General features: G+C 39.2%; 1 protein-coding gene across 3 annotated transcripts in view; it reads left to right on the forward strand.

The window, feature by feature from the left end:
• The window catches only part of Cdk14 (cyclin dependent kinase 14), a 573,205-nt gene that overhangs the window by 350,200 nt on the left and 205,189 nt on the right, over positions 1 to 17,816 (forward strand). For all 3 annotated transcript variants that reach the window (XM_059257306.1, XM_059257307.1, XM_059257308.1), the window contains one exon: positions 14,254 to 14,347. In XM_059257306.1, the coding sequence (XP_059113289.1) occupies positions 14,254 to 14,347 (94 nt within the window). The remainder of the gene's footprint in view (positions 1 to 14,253; positions 14,348 to 17,816) is intronic.

The following is a 17,816-nucleotide window of genomic DNA, read 5'->3' on the forward strand; positions in this document are numbered from 1 at the left end:
GGTGATTGTAGATACTGTCAAGTTGACAATCAGTGTTAACCACAAGTCTACTCCTTGTCAACTTGACACTTTGGCATGCATATAATGAAGTGATATATGAGCATGTATATCATAATATATGTTATATGATAGTATAATTTATAGATGAAATATATATTTTATATAATTGATCATGCCTTCTTTTCCTCTGATTTCAAATGGAAGCTTTCTTCAAGTGTGAGAATAAGAGGGATACTTGGCCCTTTGCTTATTTTTGTAAATATGTTATTATGAATGGAGAGACCAGTTGACCCTTTGGTTCTTCATCTATCATTGAAGCTTAATCTTCATTGTAAATTTGACTAGATCTGGGGTCACTTAACAAACACACTTCTGGGCATGTCTTGGAGGTACTTTCCAGAGAAGTTTCACTGAGGAGGGAAGACCCACCCTGAATATGGATAGTGCCATCCCATGGGATGGGGACCTGAAGTGAGTATAAAAAGAAAGGAACGCAACGCTAGCATTCTGTGCTCTGAGGTGAAGAGCCAAGGCCTGGAGCTCCTCTGCCATCATGCCTTCCCTGTCATGATGGATAGCAACCTCGTAACCATGAGCCCACATGTCCTCTTCCTTACTGAAGATGCTTCTTGTCCAGTACAGATCATAGTAATCAGAAAGGTTACTAATGAGGAACTGTGTGGGTAAAGCCTGGACTTTCCTGTGTGAAATCCTACAAAATCAGTATTGGAGGCCTATTCTTGGTACTTCCTCAGAAGCTGATGATGGTAGATGTCATCCTCAGATCAGGGTAAGATGAGAGCCAATGATCTCACAGACCAATTCACACACTTTTCAATAGATTCCTCTTTGTTCCTCTCAACACCTCCCTATTTTCTGCTCCAAATTTTACCATAAGTCTGAAGCTGTTTTTGTTCAGTTTAACGTATTCTGCTGGTGTGTGTCTAAGAAGAGGAGGTGGGTGGTCAGGAGAAGCCTACTTGGCAGTTAATCTTTTTACAAATTCCTAATCCTGCACCCTATTTCCATCTGTCAGATCCATCTTCACAGTGTTTAAAGGCTGTGTCTCCATGTGCTTAGCCTTTGCTAAGTTGCTAAATGAAAAAGCTCTCAATGTAACTTGGAATTGTTGCTGTCTGTAGTCTGCAAAGATCACCAGAGATTCACGCACGTCTGAAAACAGGTTATCTCTCACCCACATTTCTCACCCACGTGTGCCTTCTTTTGTGTGTGTATTTAATTTTATTTTCCTAATCAGATTCATTGGTTTCCTTGGAGAGAAAAGAAGAACTGCACATTTTACTGTATGCCCTTCTCTTGTTGATAATTCAATACTCATGGCTTTAACTATGAAAAGCTGACTGCTAGAGTCCTTGCCTGTGGATAATTGTTAAGGTGGCCCTGGGTCCAAACCAGTGAAACAACATAGCATTGGAGGAAACTTTGTGACTGCCGGCCTCTGGATGTAATGGCAAAAACGGATAATCCTTACTACTTAATTGTTAGTGAAATAAAAATAACTTTGTATAAGTAAGTAAACTTTACAAGAAAACCATATTTTGACTTTTGAGCCAGTTATGAAAGGAAATAAAATGTAAATTCATAGTTTTTAAAAGATAAATATTTTCTGTGAATATAAAGAATCTATTGCAGAGGATGGTCCTTTGGATTTATATCATATATGAATCCAATATGAACTTTCTGTTTAAACAAGCAAAACTTTCCAAGGATGTAGCTCAGTTGGCAGAGTGCTTCCTAGCATGCATGATGCCCTGGACCTGATCCTGGTGCCATATAAACACAGGTGTGGAAATGTATACTGCTGTCCCAGGCCTTGAGATGTTGAAACAGGAGAATCAGAAGTTCATTCTCTCTTTTTTTTTTTTTTTATAATTTCCTTTTATTACTGCTAAGCAATGCTATTAGAAGAATAAGGAAAATAATGCAATAATTCTTCAAGATTTATTTTGTTTTATGTATATTAGTGTTTGCATACCTATATGTATATGTATCACATGTGTGCCTATTGCCTGCAGAGGTTGTGAGAGAGCATCTGATTCCCTGGAAGTGGAGTTAACAGATGACTGTGAATTGCCATGTGGGTTCTGGGCATCTCTGCAAAAATATCAACTGTTCTTAACCACGGACATATGTCTTTAACCCCAAAGCAACAATTTAAAAGAATTAAAGAAAACTTATCTAAAATACCCTACCAGTGGTCAAGAAACAGCTTGTGCCGGGCGGTGGTGGCGCACGCCTTTAATCCCAGCACTCGGGAGGCAGAGCCAGGCGGATCTCTGTGAGTTCGAGGCCAGCCTGGACTACCAAGTGAGTTCCAGGAAAGGCGCAAAAGCTACACAGAGAAACCCTGTCTCGAAAAACAAACAAACAAAAAAAAAAAAAAAAAAAAAGAAACAGCTTGCTAAATTCCATTAAAATACTCAGAACTTGGGGTATGTGTTGGGCACTTAGTGATTCCCAGAGGCGGGGTCTGAGTAGTGTTTTCTATGGCGCATGTGGGTAGTTAATCTTTGGCATGACATTTTGTATTCTTTGTATTCCCATGTGAGATGAGAGATTCAGTGAGTGAGATGCTTATCTAATTACATTTCCTACAGAGCCCAGCAAGGCTTTTTATCATTCTTTCTGATTGATAGTTCAAATAGTTCCTCCTTTATTCCTAGCTTTTACCGTATTTGCTTTTAGAAATTGAATGCATTTGTAACCTAATGAAAATTCAACAGATTAAAACTTTATTATAGCAACTATATAAACTTATAAATTTGTCATGTTGAATTTAACACATTTAGCTTAGAAGCTGCTTCTGAGTTAAGAAACACCGTGAAATCAATTTATTATTTTAGTGTTGTTTTATGACCATTTTGGACCCCCAGCCCCATCTGGAGATGTTTGGTTATGTTTCCCACACCGTTTGATGGTAGTACAGAAACAAAACAGAATACAAAAGACAAAAGCATCTCTATGATCCCAGGGTAGCCCCACTCCCATGAAGATCTCCATTCTACATGTGTGAATCTACCCATTCATTCATTCATTTGTTTTGAATGATACTTGACAGAATAGTCAAGAGTGTAAGGAAGTTGACCCTGCTTGTAAACAGCACCCTCCTGCTTAGTCTGTTGTCCCCTGCCAGGTCCCCTCAGCCAGTTGCTAGTCTGCATAAATGACATTCCAGGGGAAATGCTGGGCAATGCTCCAAAAATCTCACAGCTTTTTCAAAAAAATGTGGACCGTGACACTCAGTGAAAAGGGTTCTTGACTTCATATTTTGTATATATTTTGTGAATTACTAAATGATTCTTAAATATCAGCTACCCTGTCACATAAATTAGTATGGCACCATTGTAATATTCATAATCAGAGTGTATTAAAATTCAGCCATGCCATTTGATGAAGGTACCTACATATCAATATAACATACAACATAAATTAAAGTTCAGCATTCTCCTTGTAGAAGAATAGTTTCCATGAAATTTTTAGTAATTTCCCTTTGTGATATACTAGATACAGTTTCATGAAGAAAAAAAAAAAAGAGGCTTAAACATGTCATTTGCTTGGATCTTTAAGATGCCCATGAAGAGCCCTCCTGCCCACCACCCCCATTGCTGTAACTTCCTGTTTTATTGCACAGGAGTTAAAGCATTTGCTGAGAGAAGCCTTAAAAAATAGCTTCCTTATTCTTCATCAGCCATAAATGAAGCAGAAGTCAAAGACATTCAAGCTTCATAATTGATTTTTCTTGTTCTGCCTGGTTTCTGCTTAATCCTTTGAGGAACACCATTGTTGGTTGTGTTTTAAATGACTTCCTTCATTAATTGCTCTAAAATACAAGATGTGTTTCTTTGCTGTTTGATGTAAGGTTTTACGTTTTCTGACTTGCTTTCCTCAGAGTAGGCTGCAATTGGGGCATTTCCCACTCACTGTAAAAGGTTACTGGTTATCAGCAGTCTGATATCCCTGGTTATCTCTGTGGGTAACCATCATCCATACTCATCTTCTTCAAATATTCAGTCACTGTGGTATGCTGAGGGTACTCCCAGTGGTGGTACACATTATTTTCTAGGCTAATTGTTTTACACTCTCTGCCCCAAACTCTAATTCTGAACGTTTGATTTCAGCTCTGTTTTTATCTAGCTATCATTATGTCACCTGGATAGAAAACAGAATTCTCATCTTAATATCCTGTTGTCTGACGATGGTGAGCTGATCAAGACATACTGTTCTAACTGGGGTGGCAGCAGAGAATAATGAAGTGGTCATCCACCCAGGACTCAGGAGTGAAGCTCCCAGGCCTCACACTGGAACTGGACATGTACTTAGAAAATGCAATTCCTTTATAAGTCAAAGACAATTAATTGTTTGAGGCATTGCTAAAGTTCTTGTATCTCTAAGTTTTAGCTTTCAAGTAATTCTGATTATTAAATGAGAGGTTTCCATGGCAACTGTTGGAGTTCCTTTGGGGTATCTTATAAAGAACATTGGAGTGGTGGTATTTTGGGAGAAATTAATGATTTTTTAAATTTTTTATCCTATACTATAATGTTATCAGTCAGACATCTCCTTTGTCTCTTCAGACTCATTTATGTCATTGATTGACTCATTGATCAACTCACTCTTTTTAAAAGCATTTTCTGAATGTTTTACTAGTACATGTGCTGGCCACACGAATGAGGAACGTCCACCTTGCATTCAAGATCATGCGTTATTACACAAGAATGTAGTTGGCACAGTGGTAATTCTGAGGGAAAGGGTAAAAAAATGTATCCTTGGAGAGTGCTCAGGAGAAGTGGAGGCACAAAGGCACTGCCCAGTGGTCATCCCCAGCTTAACTTAAGAAAGCCATCTGTCTGAATTAGGTTACTATTGCTGTGGTGAATCAACAGAACAAAAGGCAAGTTGTGGAGGAAAGGGTTAGAAAGTCAGAACAGGAACTCACACAGGGCAGAAACCTGGAGGCAGGAGCTGATGCAGAGGCCATGGAGGGGTGCTGCTTGCTAGCATACTTCCCCTGGCTTGCTCAGCCTTCCTTCTTATAGAACTTAGGACCACAGCCCAGGGATGGCACCACCCACAATGGGCTGGGCCCTCCAACATTGATCACTAATTAAGAAACGGCCCTACTCCTGGATCTCATGGAGGTATTTTCTCAGTTGAGGTTCCCTCCTTTCAGATGAATCTAGCTTGTATCAAGTAGACATAAAACTGTCCAGCATACCATCCTTCTAAGTTGGCAATGCTGGGTGCTTACCTGGAAGAAGGAATCACTAGGACATGTCTATCTTGTGGATAGACATGTCAGGTAGCGACCGAGAAACTAGTGGGGGAAAAGGAGGACAGAGAAGGAAGAGCAAGTGCCCAGAGTTAAGAAGAATTCTCGGACTAGAACAACTGAGAGCTTGACTGTTTCCCAGGACAGGCAAGGTTTTCAGGGATTCTTGGATTTATGTCTGGGAACTCTGAGATGCTAAACAGAAAACTAAAAAGAAACAAGAAAACCAAAATATTTTTTTCCACTTGATTAAAAATACTACTGATAAAATACAGACATGCACATGTTCTTGAACGTACATGACAGAAGTTGTTGTTGGAGCATATGGAGCACGTGGCACTTGGGTGCGGTGGGGCCCTTGTTTCTTGTTGCTCTTAACTGCATATATGGACTCTGGTCTGAGATCCACAAAACCCCTCCAGGGTCGACCTGAAACTCCACTCTTCAGAACCCATTCTTTACTTTTGCTTAAGTCTTATTCTGATTTGCTTAATATGTAAATACATCTTGTTAGAGGCATAATTTTATTAAATGTTTGGAAATGTAGTGCCAAGTTGTCCTTTTTACTAAAACTCTATTGTATGGAATTGAATTTTTCACACAGAGATTTTCCTCACAGTCTAGGGCTTTTTATTTCCATGGCCTGAGAGCTAAGTTTTCCATAGAAGTATTTGACAAAGATATATTGTGCCTTTCGGTGCCTAATGAAGCGCTAACCACAGTAAATGGTGAGTGACACTTTAATCAATTCAGTCCCATAGTACCCACCAAGGGCATGGTGAAGTGTCATTTTTTAATCTTTCACTTTTCAACGACAGAATGCCAGAATGAAAAGATCACATCTGTGATGTATAAGAAATTTTCTTACAGGGTATAATAAAAATAAGTTGATTTCCCCCCCCCCTTTTTTTTTGGCCTTTTATAAGCTGGTCTTCTGGAGAGCAGAAGTTGGCCCATTTTGCAAGTAGATACATTTCTTCAGAGAAAAGTGGGATAAATATATGGTCACCTTGGTGCACAAAATAGACCCAGCTTTTATTGGATAATGGTATATTTCAGCGAACCGTAGCTAAATAAAATTACCTGCTAGGTTAATTAATGAGGAAGCTTTCTGGGTTAGTGTTGAATTTAGATTGTTTCACATTTAACCTAATTTAGTTTACTAGTCCATTGTTTGTTGTTTCTTCAGCCACAGCTCTAATACATGTTCACAGGATGTATAGACTCACCCAAACTGCTTTCAAAACAGAATTATGAAGATTATTTTAGATTCTTGCTTTGCAGTGTCTGACTTGAAGAACACCCCTCATCACTTAGGAGTTTGTTAGAAATTCAGAATCTCACCTCAGCCCTCACCTGGTAAGCCAGAATCCAGGTTCTGATAGGATCCCAAGACCAACACACACATTTGACAAAGCTTCTTCCCATGATGCTTTTGGATGGACATATGGGCTAAGGGTGCTGACATGATGTTGAAAAGCAGAAAGGCAAGACGATAAAGTTGCACTGAATTCTGGGTCTGTTCATCTACTTGCCTCCTTGTCTTGGTCTGAAGTGCTTTTCCCAAAGGTTTGAAGCCATAGATCATTCTAGAACTGTGAATAAGTATCTGGACCGAATTGGGGGCCTCCTGCAGCTTGCAGTTGGAAAAGCCTGCATGCAAAGGTGCAGCTTCTCCCTGCTGTGACACGGCAGTTCAGTGGGTCCCCAAGGCCTCTGCACAGAAAAGGCACAGGCCCTGCTTGGTCAGGATTCCTCTTGGCCTTGGCAGATAAACCCAACCACATGACACTGAAATCTTCACTTCTCCTTTAAAGATCCCCCACATAAGAAATATCAATGTTTGCTAATAGATAAAAGTAGAAACAAAATATGTAACATTTTCAATTCTGAATTAGACCGTACTGTAAAATGTTAAAGTCTTTCTGCATTGTTTACTGAGATTGAATCAAATACTTGATTTGAAATTTATTGAAGGGGAAAACACTGTTTTAGTTTTTTAACTGTTTGTGCTAATATCAAAATTAGATTAATGTAAACTAGAGAAATAATAATGTATAAGTACTGTGTTTCCTTTCTTTTAGAGATTACCATTTATATTATGCTTGGAATCAAATATGCTGGGTTACAAATATGATTAGGTCCTCCTACCTCATTTTTTCCCTTTTTTGGGGGGATAGGGTCTCATCATGTAGCCTAGGCTGGACTTGAACTCATGATCCTCCTGCATCAGCCTTGCAAGTGCAGGGAGTATAGGCCTATGCCACCACATGCAACATAAAATCTAATCAGGGCTTTAATAAACAGGTATTTCAGAATGCATATCAGTAGTTGGTTTGGGTAACCTCACTCTCTTCCATCCAGTTTTGGAATTTGGTTATGTAATCAAAAACAAGGATCAAGAGAGACAAAGATGCTCAGGGACAGAATGCAACATACCCAAGTATAGCTATGAGCTCCTCAAGTAAGAATTGCAGCTTAGTAAAAAATATGTTTTTTAACACAGAGTTTAAACTTGAGAGTTAAGAGACATAGGCAAGTATGTGGGCTCCTCCACAGCTGGAAGTGTCTAAGCATTAGTTATAGATGTCATTGCGTAGCTTTCAGTTACATCTCAATAGGTTGCTGAGAAGCGCCCCCCCTCTCCAGTCTTGTCCTTCTTGTTCTGATGGGCAGAGCATTTTGGATCAGATTGTAATCTGATAAAATAAAACCAGAAGCTTTTGAGGTTGTACAAGGGATTGCTGGTGGGATTTCTAGAAAACTTAAGGGTTTCATCTTGGAAGCATGGCCCTAAGCAGTTGTTTACTGTGCTGGAATTCCTACTTAGCAGCTGTTGAGAGGTCTCTAACCAGACCCTAGGTCTTTCCTTCTCATATCCCCATACTTTCCCATCTTCTTCTCCTGCTTCACTATGAGATGATGCAGCCAAGGTCAGAGTCCCTCTCTAGAACTTGTACCTGTTGTTTAGACTTTTAACTTCCCTAACTGGAAGGTAAATCAATCTCTCTCTCTCTCTCTCTCTCTCTCTCTCTCTCTCTCTCTCTCTCTCTCTCTCTCTCTCTTTTATAAAGCTAGTCTACTTTGTGTATTTCATGATAGGACAACAACAGCAAAAGGGCTGTATATGTTTCCAGTCTCTAGTATTTAGTACAAGGAGGAAAAGTCGTAAGGTATAGTATAAAAACAATGGACCCCCTTTATCAACACAAAGGGTCAGTGATGGAGGGTATAGACATAGTATAGGCAGATAGAAAAAAAAAACTCTCCTGGAATCGTAGATCCCAGCAATTGTACATTTACAAACAAAATTCAATTTAATAGATGCATCTCAGCATTTATGTTATAAAATAAATACTAATGTTTTCAAGAAGTGAGATATTGTTCTCCCCACATCTTCTAAACAGAAAACAAAAACTCTTTGTAACAATAATAGCTCATGGAGAAAAAGTCTTTTCTCACTCCTAACCAACTCCCAAGCCTACCATTTTGAGATGAAATCTTCACAGAACTGGTTTTTGAAGCACATCCCTCTTTGTATTTTCTCTGTGCCTCAGCTGTTAGTAATTTACCCATCTTTAACCAAGGGATGTCGATCAAGGATGCACAGTGACAGAGAGGTGTGATCCAGAGACCTCTCCACTAACATGGTGATGGGTTGATGGCACTACAGTGGATTACTGAGGAATACTGAGTGTAAATATCAAGTTTTCTCACCACGGAAATAGGTGTGTGAAATAATACAGATGTGGATTAGCTAGATTTTACTATTACGCACACCTATTTCAGAGAGCATCATGTCATATATGTGTATGTGTATATCATATATAACATATAATGTACAATAAACAATATAATATATCATATAACACATTATAGATATATAATATTTATCATATTATTTATGTATTATCTTTATATATCATCTATAATTATATATTATTATATGTTTTAATATACCAAGAAAAGTAAATAAATCTGTGAGGAAATTAAATGGTTCCTTTTCTCAGAAACCACATGAAAATCCACAGCATGCAGGAGTTGGCCCATGGGCCTTTACATTATTTTGTACACACATACTCTAGCCCCACCCATCCAGACAAGGAGCCCACACTGTCCTCACTGAAATTGTTCTAGAACTGAGAAGAGTGAGGTGAAGTAACAACTAGTGATTGTAATGGGATCTACCTTGAAAGTTACATCATTCATTTCCTTTTAAATTTTAATTTATTTGTTTATTTTGTTTTTATTCATATGGATTTTTTGCCTGCATGGATGTCTGTGCAGCTCATGCATACAGTGCCTATGGAAGCCAGAGGAAGGTATCAGATCCTCTGGAACTGGAGTTAACAGACAGTTGTGAGCTGTCATTTGGTTGCTGGGAGTAGAACCCTGATTCCTTTGGCACCTGGATCCCCTGGAAAAGCAGCCAATGCACTTAACCACTGGGCCATGGCTTCAGCCCCTCTGTGATTTCTTAATTAGCACAAATTGAATATCTGTTGATATGTCCAACTGTCATGTTTCTTCCTCTGAGAGTAGTAGAAGAAGGGGGAGGAGTTTCTAGCTGAGGAGTGAAACAAAAATGTTGTAGAAATAAATTTGACCTCTTGAAGCATGAACCTAATTAGTCTTATCCATAAAAACCAGGAGTCAGATATCAGATAATAACCTGAAAGATCAGAGAAGCAGAGGAGCAGCCAATAGAGACTTCTTACCTCTATGAATCTTTAGACCAAAAGGGCAGAGGTCCTGTCTCTACCCACCTTATCACTTCCCGTCTCCATCTCCCAAGTGTTGGGATTGAAGACATGAGCCTCCCAAGTGCTGGGTTAAAGGTATGAGCTACCACCGCTCAGCTTTTATGGTTAACTAGTAGCTAACTCTGCCCTCTGATCTCCAGGCAAGCAGTATTTGTCAGAACACAAAGAAAATATCACACAACATTTCTCCCTTTTTGTCTAAATAAAAAGCGAAGGTTTTAACCAACATAGAAAAACTATATACAATAAATACAATAACTATATTAAAGTATATACAGGAAATAATTACATTAACAATGTCTAGTCCATTAGCATTTGACAAATTCAGAGAAAATACTTCATTATCTATCCTATCTTGGTGAGTCCAAAGTATTATACCTAATTCACTTTCTATCTTAACTTGCAGTACCAACCCTAAGTTTTTATGTCTCTCAACCTTATACACTCTTCACCTCTTTAGTGACTTTCTTTTCTGAGACTGGTAACAAGGAAAACCATAACTATCTAGTCTTCAACTCCATCAGAGACCTGAGAAGGATATAATATTACATGAATAAACAGGAAGTGCAGAGCAAACAACTTCCAAAATTAAGAAATGACAAACTGCTGGCTGCCTAGACAGTCACTCAAGGTTCTGCAACATTGGAGCATCCATCTTTGCCCTGCAGGCCTGGAATACCTGACAAAGTTTTCTGTGGAGCAGAATTTTTGAAGGGCTGTCCCGCCTTGTCTTGGCAAAGTTTGGCAGTCACTTTCTTTTCTGTCTTCCTCGTCCAATTTGGACACCATACTGTCAGCAGTCAAGGCAAGTGCAGTTTCTTGCCCAGTGGCTAACTTTTGCCACAAAGAAAGTAAACTCCATATGGAGTTTCTTCGATGCCCATCATCTTCTCTGAAGTAGGTTGGTACTGCCAGGAAAAGACATGTCTCATTTCATAAAATAAACAAACACAAACTTTATGTTATTAAAACATCTTAAATACCATATTCTGTAGGTTTCTGAAGTATTTGAAGACCACCTGCCTATCTAAAATATATCTTTGACCTTGAAAACATTCTTAACATGACTCCAAGTTTGTACAATATGTTCTAACAAAAATAACCTTAAATGTGTATCAAGATACAAAAATCCATATCAATGTAAAATATTTAAAACTAGTAGTTGCTTTTTTAGTTTAAACATAGATTCAATAATCACTTTTTTACCCTATCATTTCTATAATATATATATATATATATATAGCAGGACCTCCCAAAAGAGCTGGCCATGCGTGAACCAGGAAGCCGTGTCTTAAAGGAGTCATGCCTCTGCTTGCCACTAGCAAACAGAGCCTACCCAAGAAAATGCTGCTACCAAGAAGCTGTGCTTGACTCTATTCTTTTGTGTGTTTAGAATCCTCTTTTTTAAAGTTTTCCTCAGGTTTTATGTGGAAATTCTTGTCGAACATTTGGACGCCAGACTGTGTTCTTTCTTTGTAGTGTGTATGTGTCTTCATGTGCTGTGTGTGCATGTATACAGGTGCACCTCCCTGTGGAGACTGGAGGAGGACATTGGGTGAAACAGGGCCTCTCACATAACCTGGAGCTAGACTGCTGACCAACAAGCCCTAACAACAACAAGCAATCCTCCTTCTGTCTCAGCCCCAACAGTGCTAGGCTTATAGGAATGCATGGCCATGCCCAAGTTTGTATGTGTATGCTGGAGATTTAAACTCATGTGTTCATGCATGCAGAATAAATACTATGAGCCATCTCCCTGGTATTGCCTATCTTATTCTTAATGAAGAATTTAGACTCAGTAGGTAATCATTATAAGAACTCACAAAGAGGACATTATCCCATATACAACATCATTTCTTAAGTGTGATGGTTAACCTCAGCAGACCGTTTGGTGCAGCAAGCTTACTCTGCCTGTTGAAGGAGCACAGAGCTAATGGAGCAGAGAATGAGAAGGGAGCACAGAAGGACTTTTATTACTGGTTGGCAGTTTCAGTAAAAACAAATTCCTCTGCATTAGTAATACTAATACACTGCGTAATTCTATTTTTTATTTTCTTGTGCATTCTCTTTCTATATGGTCACTAAGTATAATTGTGTAATTCTATTGTGTAATTCTATTTTGTGCATTATAATTTCTATATGGTTACTAAGTATAATTGTCTAATTCTATTGTGTAATTCTATTTTTTTATTTTCTTGTGCACTATAATTTTTATATGGCCACTAAGTATAATTCTTTCAACGTCATTAGTATACCCTTCAGTGTCTTTGAGAAAGATGATGTCATCAGCTATATCTATTGGGAATGAAAGTCCAAATCCCTTAGCCAGCCAAGTGGTTAAAAGCCTACAGAGTAACTGTATCATTTTGTTCCAACTGAATAGAACTGGAGTGTAGTTTTATCTTCTAAGTATCATATTTTGGAGATGATGTAAACTAAGAAAAGTAGCTGTATAAGAAATTCTGTAGGCAGTTCTGACAGAGTAACTGTTACCTCCCCATCCCACCAGCCAGCTCAGCTCTGCACAGATAGAATGTTGTTAGCTTCTGCTGAAACTCCTCATAGTCAGTGTTGCAGGGTATGGGGGCAATATGAAAGACAAAAGGCAGAGAACAGAGAGTTTATTCTTATGTACAAGCAGGAAGGTGTGGATATTCCAAATCCACAATGTGTAATGTGAGTTTAAATAAGAAGACAATGGAAACTCAGGTCAATATTTTTGGAAAGAATTCTCAACAGAAAAATTTTAGGAAACCACCATACTAACATTTTAAGTAGAAGTAATCAGACATCTGAACTCCATCTGTCTAGAATGATATGAAACAAATTCTCATTCCCCAAGTGAAATTGTTTTAATGATGTAACGTGGGATTTTGTGCAGTCATTTTGGCAGCATATATCCTTATGTGTGTGTTTAAGCTAAAGTTATGTGGCATGCATTGTGGGAAAGGCATTCCTACTAGCATTTGACTTTAACTCAGAACAGCGTTGGTCACAACTGTGATAACAACTGGAGCAGCTGGACAGAAGTGAGTCACTCATCTGTCTTTTACCCCAAGGGATTCTGACATAGGTTAAAGATCCCATGGTTTGCTTGCCCTAGATGGAAGTAAATGCAGCATTTGAAAAAAATGACATGGTATGGTGAGTCAGGGAACCTAAAGATGTTCAAAGTAGAGATATTGCAAATCATAGAGAATGATCATGAAGTAGAGAGAGCTGTCTGCACATCCTGGTCTCCTGCAGGCAGGAACCAGGTTAGGTCAGAGGTGCAGGAATGAGAGCTCTGTACTAGTTCTTTGCCATTAGTGTGACTTCTCTGGTTTATTCCAGTTTCCATCTTCTTCCAAATGACTTGTTCTCCCGAATCTCAGCACAAGCATTTGACTAGCTGTTTGCCTGCACTATGGATAGGTGCTGTGAGCATGGCAGTTCAGGTTGGTGACAAGGTTGAGCTCATTGGATGATGGATGCATTAAGAAAGGGTATGACTAGTAAGCTCATGGGGGGAACTGTCTTGTCTGCTAGGAAGTCTATGGAAGGCTTCCTGGAGGAGATGACATTGACCCAGGATTACAGAGGCTAAATTAGATTTAGCACTCAAAAGCAAACAGGTAAAGAGACGGTGTTTTAGGTAGTGAAGCAATATGAGCATTTTTCTTTGACAGTCAATAAATCTAGCTCAGCAACTCTGTGTGTAGATGCCCTGAACCATCTCAGTAGCCTAGGCAGAAGCTTCCGGGTTTGTGGTCAGAGCATTTGTGGGTTTTAAAAGTTTCCCAGATGATGCTGACTCAGAGTGCACCGAGAACCACCAGCAGCTGAAAGTACAGGCCATTACGAGTTGTGAAAACAGCTGGGAAGGGAACTGGAAAAGGACCACAGAGGCTTCCTTCCCTATGTCAAGCCAAGGACTTTCTCACCTGTGACCTGCAAGTATAAGGGGACCACTGAAGCCTGCTTCTTGACTGGTTTCCATCATTTTCAGAGCCAGGGTGTCTGCATATGTTTAGAGTCCTTTCGGAGCAGTAGAAAAAGTGGGGTGCAGAGTGTGGGTCTAGGTGTCGCCTCACTGCTTTGGTTGATCATGGAGAGTGTTGTTTATTCATTGCCTCTTCCTGGGATGGGGACATTTTAATCTCTGCTTTGTGTTTCTAAACAGAGTTATTGAAGTTTTTCTAATGATTCCTTTCTCTTCAGGGGAGTTGGCTGCATCTTTGTTGAGATGATCCAAGGAGTTGCTGCATTTCCAGGAATGAAAGACATTCAGGATCAACTTGAACGAATATTTCTGGTAAGTTCTGTATAAAGTGCTTCTCAGAAAAACATGTTTCTAATTAGTTACTTAATGATCTGCTGGAAATATTTTAAAACATAGTTGTCCATTGTTGTCACATCTAATTCTAACCTTTTTTTGCCTTTAAGTGGCAAGGAATTATTCATTGACAAGTGTGCCTTTAAATTATCATATATGAATAAAATGATAACATAGTAAGAATGAGAGAGATAAGAGAAGTAGTGTAGAATAATGGGCTGTAAATAACATGCAGGCATAATGGTTCCAAATAAAGTATGTAGAGACTGGCCAACTTCCAAGTAGATGGAGCTCATCTAGACACTTCCCTCCATGCCTGCACAGTAGGCTTCCACTGATAACTGTCGTCTGTAATATTGAATGTGGAGAATGGGAAGTGCAGGAGACATGGTGACCTTGCAGAGGAAACAGCCAGGCAAAAGTCGCCTCAGCCAGGTCTGTAAGACTGTTCTCGTCTATGAGAAGTCACATGGTGGCATGTTCCCTTGAGATGATGTGAGGAAAATGATGTGTCGCTCCCATCATCTTCTTCCTCAAACTGTAAGTCCACTCTGGCTATGAAACCAAAATGCAAGACATTCTGCAGAATTCCCTACTCATACTCTTCAAAACTTGTCATTGTCATAAAAAACAAGGGAAGTCTGAAAAACTCTTATAATCCAGGGGGAAACTAGGAGCATGTGACAACACAGAGTGATATGGTCTCATGGATGGATCCCTGGATCAGTGGGACACAATAGAGAAAACCAGGGAAACCCAAATGAAGTATGGGGTTTAGTAATGTCCATGGACAGAGGTGGATTTTTATTTGATACAAATGCACTGGGTAGAGCTTAAGCAAGAGAAGCTGAGTGAAGGCTGTACCAGAACTCTCACTAATATTTTGGCAATCTTTCTATAATTTTAATTTCTTATAAAAAAAAAGTATCTTGAGTTTTGGCAAAATTGTTGTGTTGAAGCAGCTTGTCTGTATCTATCCTGTACTGTCTTGTTTTATCTTGGTGGCTTTGGACAGGGTATGACTCACTTTCTGAAGCTGTTCCCTCAAAGATGAGCGAGGAATTCTTCTCGAAGGTCACTTTGAGGAATCATTGACTTAGGAATAAGAAATGCTTCTAGCCGGGTGGTGGTGGCGCACGCCTTTAATCCCAGCACTCGGGAGGCAGAGCTAGGCGGATCTCTGTGAGTTCGAGGCCAGCCTGGGCTACCAAGTGAGTTCCAGGAAAAGGCGCAAAGCTACACAGAGAAACCCTGTCTCGAAAAACCAAAAAAAAAAAAGAAATGCTTCTAAATGCCTAGCATACACTAAGCATGGGTTGTTCTCATTACATCGTTTTCATATCAAGTTCTTTCATTCAGTGGGACTTTTATGTTAGTCAGTAGTCAGAAGTATGTTATTTAAAACCCAAAATAATATCTAGAAAAAGTGTTTAAACTAAGCACATTCTGATAACTCCTATTTCCATATTTCTCCTTACTTACAAAACTCTCCTGTGAAACCACTGAGGTGGATTTTAGTGTAGACTGTGTCGGGAGATGGATGCATTGTTATTCATTCTAGAGATGTGGGCTCTCCTTTTCAATATAAGAATGACGGGGGGTGCTGTGCATAGATTGAGATTGTCACTGTTGTGTTCCGCTCCATGTCAGCTGTGAAATGATGAGAAAAGAGACTATGGTTCCCTCACGCAGTGTCCCCTACCACATAGCTGCTGTACGATGGCAGATGGAAGAATAGAAGGGTCACTGACTGAGTCTTCAAAGAGTTGTGGTGTTGAATTTTCTCTTTCTCCTAGAGGTTATCTTTACCTGTTTCTTTCAATTGTATTAGAAGTTATGTCTACAGTGCTGAAATGGACTCTCGTGACTACAAAATAATGCATTTTCATAATGGAAAATCCCCATACTGTTCAAAAGTACAGAAGCTGAGTGTTACCTCCATGCCGCCATGACACGACTCACACAAAATCACTTTAGTGTTTTGGTATATATATGCCATTGAATTTTTTTTTTTTTTTTTTTTTTTTTTGGTTTTTCGAGACAGGGTTTCTCTGTGTAGCTTTGCGCCTTTCCTGGAACTCACTTGGTAGACCAGGCTGGCCTCGAACTCACAGAGATCCGCCTGGCTCTGCCTCCCGAGTGCTGGGATTAAAGGCGTGCGCCACCACCGCCCGGCGCCATTGAATTTTTATATGTGCTCTAAGAATTTAATCATGTATTGTCTACCATTTGTAGGTCCCATTTTCATTTCATAATATATAACAAAGACTTCATTGGAGAAAATTCAGAACCATGTCATCATTTTTAATGACAGAATGTTTCACTATATGGATGAGACGCTATTTACATATCTAATCCATCATTTTTAAAAAGGCTACTAGAAACTACATTGTATCCCTATTAACACTAATTATTAGAATTGAGAAAATCCTTAATGTAATAAAGTCAAATTTCATAAATTTGTTGACTATTCTTATATATCCATTGCTTCATCTAAACACACAAAGCTCCTCATCCCCTTTTACTCAATAAAATCTTTTTCATTTAACTGGATTAGGCCTGTAGATTATGTAAGAAACCAATTATATAATATTGAGCTTTTGGGGTGGTATTTATTTTAAGTGTATGAGAGTTTTGCTTGCATGTCTGTCTGTATACCATGTGATTTCCTGGTACCCATAGAGGTCACAAGAGAGTGTTGGATTCCTTGGGACTGGATTTCTGGATAGTTGTAAGCTGCTATGTAGGTGCTGGGAATCAAACCTGAATCCTCTAGAATGGGTGTTTTCAACCACTTACTGTCTCTCCAGCCCAGTTAGTTTTGTTGTTGTTACTATTTTGGGTTTTATAGCCTCAAAATCTTCATGTAGATGAGAATGACCTTGACCTTCTGATCTTCCTGCCCCATCTCTCAAGTGCTGGGGTGACAGATGTGGCCTACCATGCCTAGTTTATGGAGCACTGGGATGGAGTCTACGGCTTCATGTGTTGAACGATTACTCTACCAACTGAGCTATGCGTTCATTACCGGCCACATGTATAATTTTTATAAACATATTTTTATTTCCTTTTTCTATACTCTTCACTTTCATTGAATTATTTTAGACAGTTTATCCATGAGAATTCTTTTCTTTTACTCCTTTTGTCTGTTTATAAATATGATGTGTGTGCATATTCACATGTGTGAGGATGCTTGAGCGTGCATGTGTATGTATACATGCCAGATGTACTCATTTCAGTGTGGAGGGCCAGATTTGATATTGGAGTCTTTCTGGATTTCTGTTCCATCTTATTCTTTTGAGGCAGGTTGCTTTAACCAAACCCAGAACTCACCAGTAAGGCTAGTCTGGATGCCCTGACTCCATTTTCTGAGACTGGAGTTATAAGAATGCCAGGGTGCCTGCCTGATGTTTAGATGGTTTCTGGAAACTCAAACTTAAGTAGTTCG

The sequence above is a fragment of the Peromyscus eremicus genome, chromosome 3 (assembly GCF_949786415.1).
Source record: "Peromyscus eremicus chromosome 3, PerEre_H2_v1, whole genome shotgun sequence".
Classification (NCBI taxonomy): Eukaryota; Metazoa; Chordata; class Mammalia; order Rodentia; family Cricetidae; genus Peromyscus; species Peromyscus eremicus.